The sequence below is a fragment of the Gossypium hirsutum genome, chromosome A12, assembly GCF_007990345.1.
Source record: "Gossypium hirsutum isolate 1008001.06 chromosome A12, Gossypium_hirsutum_v2.1, whole genome shotgun sequence".
NCBI classification, from domain to species: domain Eukaryota; kingdom Viridiplantae; phylum Streptophyta; class Magnoliopsida; order Malvales; family Malvaceae; genus Gossypium; species Gossypium hirsutum.
Genome location: NC_053435.1, coordinates 4,951,260 through 4,958,164, shown reverse-complemented (window position 1 = coordinate 4,958,164; position 6,905 = coordinate 4,951,260). Strand labels below are relative to the sequence as shown.

The 6,905-nt window shown below is 36.1% G+C and overlaps 1 protein-coding gene across 2 annotated transcripts; it reads right to left on the bottom strand.

Annotated features, from left to right (window-relative positions):
• Positions 1-2,000: 2,000 nt before the first annotated feature.
• Positions 2,001-6,222, bottom strand: LOC107932060 (protein RETICULATA-RELATED 1, chloroplastic). Of its 2 annotated transcripts, XM_016864001.2 has the most exons (9): positions 5,635-6,222; positions 4,398-4,562; positions 4,192-4,284; positions 3,994-4,109; positions 3,776-3,874; positions 3,379-3,684; positions 3,088-3,252; positions 2,423-2,690; positions 2,001-2,353 (listed from the first exon to the last, which is right to left on the bottom strand). In XM_016864001.2, exons 1-9 carry the CDS (start codon positions 5,953-5,955, stop codon positions 2,303-2,305), a joined length of 1,584 nt encoding a protein of 527 aa, XP_016719490.1. In that variant the 5' UTR covers positions 5,956-6,222; the 3' UTR covers positions 2,001-2,302. The 2 variants fall into 2 exon arrangements, with proteins under 2 accessions (XP_016719490.1, XP_016719499.1); XM_016864010.2 differs by having other exon boundaries at positions 2,001-2,690.
• Between the last annotated feature and the right edge of the window lie 683 nt (positions 6,223-6,905).

The window sequence follows — 6,905 nt, the reverse complement described above, 5'->3', positions numbered from 1 at the left end:
AAACTTAAATTATTTAAAATATTAAAGCTACTAAAATATAGACATATTATATATTTATTTAAAAGATTTTGATTCATTAATATATAATTATATAATTTCATTTATAGTAAATGAATGAAAATTATTATTTAAAACTAAAATAATAAATAATTAAACGTTCTTTTAATTTTAAAAAAAAATTAAAATAAGATATATGTTGAAATTTGATAATAAGATACTAAATAGAGGAATTTATGAGTCGAGTAGCGATTTAGTTCCAAAAAAATTTTCAAGCGTAAACCTCTTTATTCATCCATTATCCAATCTAATTCAAGACTCCTCTAGTAGTCACTCCATTAGTAAGGGGCTCCCGTATCAAGATTCACTGATTTCCTTCCACTATTTTAGTTTTTCCTTAAATCCTAAACACTAGGAGGCGTTAGGATTTTGAGTTTTTTGTTGATCAAGCAACACCCGGATTTGAACTGGAGAATAAGGGATTTGCAGTCCCCCACCTTATCGCTCGGCCATGTCGCCAAAAGGCTAAAAAAAAATGAGTATCACTCTTTTATTCTGCATTTTCATTCAAAAAACTCATTTCATTTTTCAAAATTAATAAAATGTTAAAAATTGTATATTAATGTTTTATATATATTATGATCAAATTTAAATTTAAGATATTTTTTATTATTTAAATTGAATTTAAGTCAGACCAGAATGACTTGAGAAACAAAATTTTTATCCTAGCCCGACCCATGAACTGCTCTTATTACATATTAAATTAGTAGAGTTAATTAAAATTTGTAAATAAAAAAGGTGAAAAAATGGAGATGTGTGACAAGACAAAAAGGAAAGGACAAAAATATTTGATGGACATAATCGGTAGGGAACACCCAAGTGGTGTTGGGAGATTTCACTGGAGTTAAATGCTCCAATCAACAAATATAAGCATAAAGAGATTAACTGCACTTGAACATGCAGTCCGAAAGACGTCTGAGCGATAAATGTACCGCAACCCATCACTTTGCTTACCATATCCTCCTCCTTTCAACTGTCTGCATGCATGGTAAACGTGGTTAAGTCACTTGTCGAGATAAAGCCAGCTGGTACAAATGTTGAAGCCTTTCAGATTCATTAATAGTCGCAAACCACTCAATGCGTGCGGAACTGCATCTAGTCAACTTCGTCTTGTATGGGGAAAACAATAACCAAATGCCTGCATTTCAACAACTTGGGCCTTTTAGGGTATTTCTCAACGAGGCTTGACGTGGAGTTTGGAAGTCTTATACACCAGCTCATTAACACGTTTCTCCTCCAATGTACAATTCCAAATTATTAAAAACAAGATGAAAACATAGTGAAGCTATTCTCTGGTTGTTTAGAATCATGAGAGCTTTATCAATTTTTGTTCGCATAGCCCTTGCCATGGAAGTCAACAAAACAGAGGGATTGAAAACAGCATCCAAACATCAACCCCACATTCCCCAGCAACTAGCAAAGGCATCTAAACAGAGACTAGAAAGCTGGACACCAATCTCTTCTTCCACTTGGGACAAATCCCCATCGCACATAGCAGATATAGTAAAAGTACATTACTACATGTACTGTTGCATTGATGACAAGTGCTGTGCTACAGGGAACAATACTGGCAAATGCATAAGCAAAGGTAGCGCAACTAAAGTTCCATGGTAGTAAACGCAGAGAAACGTCACCCTTTGCTTTGATTTTGCTTAAGATATGCAAAAGGGTAGCTATGCATTTCAAGAATCCTGGGTGGCCAAGAAAAAAAGGGGTAGCAAATGATGTGGTGCACGGGAGATAATGGAGACAGTGCAGCCAATGCCCTTGAGGTAGTGGAGGACCGTGACAGTGAGTAGGGGTTCAAGCTTCAACCTTTGAGGCTATGGGCCTAGGTTCAAGCTTCAACCGTCAATGCTCTTTATAAAGAAAGTAGAAAATGTTGTCATGGGCGACCAATGGTTCATAGAAACACATCCTAAACGACAATGAGTTATAGGAAATGCAGTGCAATCGACTCTAACTTCATTTGAAAAGAAAAAATATGACAATCATATTTAGAAACTTACTGAACACTTAACTGCACATCACTCTATCGTAGGTCATCTAAGACCAAGCATCTGCCAGAAACATCCCTGCCAATTATTTGCGGTACAAATGAAATCGAACTGACTCAACTTGGAGTATAGCACTTCATTGGTATAACAAATATTTAACATCAAATGAAATTGATGAAATTGAGTAGCAGCAGTCAAGAACTCTTCAGTTACTGTGCTGGTGCCATTTGGATTTGTTTAGCCAGCGATCAGCACCAAACAAAAATCTTAGCAAGAGGTTCTCTTTCGTATTGTATTCTCTGTGTCAAGCAGCAAAATTGGACAGCAATCAAATTTATGTCAATTAACTACGCAGAGCTTGCAGTTACCTTCTTCCTCACAATTCTCTTTCTCCGGGCCTTTGGAGCTCTTGTTTCTTCATTGGCAGCAGATTCAGCATTTCCTTGTCTGATGCCAAGAAGTCCAAGACCAGAAACAATGGCATTCTTTGATATAAACCATTTAGAGGAGGATCTGGTCCAATCCTCAGAAGGTCTGTTATAAGCCTTCAAGAGGTCATCTGACTGAACCAGTGGATCCACCTCAACACCTAGCCAAGCCAACCTTGATCTCTCTCCTAATTGAACATTCAGAACCCTGCAAAAACCCAGTCAAGCAAGGTAAGCAATAACACAAACTCCATAGAAGCAAACTAACCAACAATGAAGACTTCTAAGTGTAAAACTAACAGTGCAGTCATCAAATGAAAAAATGCTAGTGCTTGCTGCTCTGTCTATCTAGACCCTAAGAAAGTAACCATGACGATCAAAAAGCAATGGGAAAGGTAAGTAGAAAATCTAAGAAAATACGGATACTTACTGCTTAGGACTACAGTTTAGCAGCACAACTAGAGAAAAGGTACCGAGAAGAATAAAGGAATGCCCAAGCAACACAATCATACGTACTTAACACAACATAAACAAGAGAAATGAAGGGCATGTGGTGCTGGTAGTTCAAAAGGGGCTGGGGGGAAGCAAGAGAGGTCGAGACCTACCTTAAAGCAGTGCTGAAGAACAATGCTACACCAATGACATCAAAATGGTTGACCATTGCTTGATCAAACCCACACAAAAGCTGATATCTAAGGTTTGCATAGAGTCCAAGGAAAGCACCATAACCCAGCGCATTGGTACTCATGGACGGAATTGTCACAGATAACCTGACAATATTATCAAAAAATCAACCATTAATATATAAGAACCTTGCAAGCAACAAATAATTTTTTTTTTCCTTTTCCAAATAAATGGAACAAAAATATAATTGAGACACCATTGGCTCTACTTACTTTTCCTTCTTTTTACTGGCCAAAATATTTGACAAAGAACCTTGTACTGCTCCAGCAGTTAATCCAACAATACACAACTCTGCAGCCTTGTAGAAAAGAGAATGGATTCTCTTTTGCAAGTCAAATTCTCTAAGTGGGTAACTCCGTTCAAATATATTGTTGGGAAGCTTCTGCAACGTGTTTTGCAAGTCAAACCGGAAGGTATTGCCATAAGAACGACAAGGAGCAAGAGACCAAACTACAAGAGCATTGCATGCTGCTACTGTAAGCACATTAATAAGTGCCAGATCCCATTCTTGCTTAATCCTGTAGATGCAGTAAAGTAAGTCTTTATTAGCTTGATTTGATAAAATGGATCAACAAGGCAAGTAGGCATATTATGTGTAAGAAAAACTACCTATCTTTTCGATTCTTCACCTCCCACCAAACAGAAGAGCAAATAGTAGCAGCCTCCTCCAAAAGAAGCCTGTATAGAAAGGCAGGATCTGCAAGCATCCTGTCAATAAGAACATCACACATAAGCATCCAATAACAGATTAAACAATATCAAATATTCATTTTATTTAGAATGCCGGAGACATCCTTGAGAAGGCATATCAGCATATCTGGGGTTACCTGCCAATAAATGCCCGAGACATTCCTTGAGGAAGAGTCCGAGAAATAAATCTACTAGTGGTTGGTCTGGCATTAATTGCCAAGAATTTTACCATCTGGGCTGAACTGACCAATCCCTGGAGGCACAGTTTTAGTCAGTAGCTGACACAAATCACAAGATACTTGGATGTGATAAACTGATATAAAAAGACAAAAAACCATTTCATAAGCTTGTCGGAAGCCAGCAGGCAAGTCCATCATCGTCTTGTGCCACTCATTTAATACGGCATCTACAAATTTTCGATCAAAGAGCTGGACAAGAAAATGATGGAAAATCAATAATTTGGGAGAACTTATTCTTTAAGAACCTGACAAATATAAGTCCTTAAACATGCATAATGTATGCGCTGTTCTTGATCTCTTACCTCTTCAAGAAACATACGCTTTCTAAATAGTCCCCCCTCCTCTCCCTCACCATCATCATCAAAGTCATCAAAATAATCATCATCATCTCCATCATCATCACCCCCATCTCCACCTCCATGATTAATTTTCTTTCCAATATCTCCACCACCTCCCCCAGTTGCAAGCTGTAATTTCAATGAATTTAAATTAATCCTTAACAATTTGTGGATGATGTTTTCAAGGCAAAAAATGGTATAAAAGACTCGAAAGAAATAATCAGCTGATTACAATATATAAATAAATAAATAAATAATAGAACATCAAGCTTCAATCACTAGCAGCAATTTATTAAAGTTATTAGTACAAGGAGCGTGCAAACCCAAATCCTCACACCAACCAATATAAAACAGAACAAATATACAGATATCTAGAAAATAAATCGGCATCAACCCAATGTATATTCAACTCCTTGACCTAAACATAAGTCCATAACTTGGCACTAATCAACATTTTAGAAAGCAACTACTATATTTGAAATTTGATATGTAAATCAAGCATGTCAAATCAAGAGTAGCAAGGACATCTAAGAAATAACATCTGAACGAAAAGATTTCCATTCCTGATTTAACACTGGAGAAGGTTAAGCTTAAGAATTATACAGAAGGAATAATGAAACATATATAAGGTGAAAATTGTTGTAAGATATCGTTACAATCTTCCACCAATGGAGAATATGATCATTGCAAGGATGGGATAGAAACAGTGATATATTAAGCTAGTTTAACTCAAAAATCAGTTTGAGCTTCTGTATGGTACATGTGATTCTCTGTTGGATAGAACATTCAGTTGAACATATAAAGATTCATCATATTTCCATTTCTTCAGATTCCCACAACTAAATACTTATACCTCATTTTTGAAAAAGCACATTTAATCTTGCTCAATATTCTTCCATTTCTTCCTTTAAACTTAAATAATAGAAATAGGATAAATTTTTCATTTGAATTCATTCAATAAATTTCAAGAAAGTATTTCCTATAGTTAACGAAATTAAACAGAACCCCTTTTCTCCTGATATTTAATAAATAAAAAAACTCTGAAGTACTTCTATAGTTTTAATAGCTAAAGACTAAATCATTTCGTGCTCTAATTTCAAGGGGAAAAAACTAATTAATTCCTATTTCCTAAATTAAGCTTAATTAAGTTAAAAACTAACTCTTCATGCCCAAGGGCAAAAAAACAAAAATGAAAACCAACCTCAGGGCTAGAAGTAGACTGCTTCTGAGACAAATCAAGCTTCCCCTTCTCCAAGGTAACCGCACCAAACGCACCGTATTGCCCTCCTTTCATAACAGGTCCAACCTCACCTGAACCTGAAGAAGCGGACTCCACAGGCGCCGGTGGTGCCAAGAAACAGCGCTCTAGAGAAGCGACGGAGGACTCCCCACCGTCGATTAAAGATGAAGATGACCATCTCAAAGTCAGATTTTTCCTATGCTTACCGGGTGGGGGCGGCAGACTCGGCTTTAATAACAAGGTTTTGGGAAGTGGAGAGGTTTGGAACATTATATGAGACATTTTCTATGTTTGGACGGAGAGAAAGATTATGGTTTTCTATTTTCTTTTGCGAGAAAATATTATGTGAACGAAGTTCTTGTTTAAATTTTCTTTTTCTCTCAACAGGGAGAGAAAGTCGAAGAGAAAGCGGAAGAAAGGATTGGAGAGGGGCTTTGATGGATAGTCTCGCGACTACACGACAACCCAATCCGGTTGACGAAACAGTTGACTCGGGTGAGTTTCTAGTGAGTAGGATCAACCGGCTCGGGGCCGAGTTTGGGATCAATCTTTTTGGGCCATAGGACCTAAGTGCAATTATTTTCTAGGCACCAAATTATAATGGTACAAAGTTGTCTTTCGGTTTTGCCTTTTTTTTTTTTAAATTTGAAATAGAGCAAATATTTAAGGTTTTTTCAAAAAAATTTCCTTATTAGAATTTTGAAGATCACTAGCTCTAAGTCTTAAATTTGGAAGGTATAATGAAAGTGATTCTTTATATTTTTATGAAACGTAAATTATGGTGAATAATTAGCCTTAATTCATAAACTAGTTATAATAGTATTAGTATCTTCATGCTATCGCTTCTCTTGGAAAACTATGTTAGCTAGTTGGATAAAACTATCATGAAGGCCTTTATATTAAGAGGTTCACTAGCTCTAAGTCTTAAATTTGGAAGGTATAATGAAAGTGATTCTTTATATTTTTATGAAACGTAATTAGCCTTAATTCATAAACTAGTTATAATTGTTGAATATTGGCAATATCCCACATTAGGAAAAGATAGAAAGGGAGGGGGTTTGGTTTGTTATATATAGAACCCCTCCCCCTTTGGTTGTATCATCCCAAAATCTTCTCCTTTGTAATATTTCTAGAGGAAATATTAATTTGGTAGTGTCCGAGGACGTAAGCTAAATTGGCCGAACCTCGTTAAAACTCTGGTATTTTATTTCTTATTTGTTTGCTTTTATTTA

Excerpts from the sequence above, each read along its gene's own strand:
- LOC107932060 (XM_016864001.2), bottom strand. The coding sequence starts at position 5,955 with ATGTCTCATATAATGTTCCAAACCTCTCCACTTCCCAAAACCTTGTTA. Across the intron at positions 2,691-3,087 it reads TTCTTCAGCACTGCTTTAAG|GGTTCTGAATGTTCAATTAG; the intron begins GTAGGTCTCGAC and ends GGGTTTTTGCAG. Across the intron at positions 2,354-2,422 it reads AGAGAATTGTGAGGAAGAAG|AGAATACAATACGAAAGAGA; the intron begins GTAACTGCAAGC and ends TGCTTGACACAG.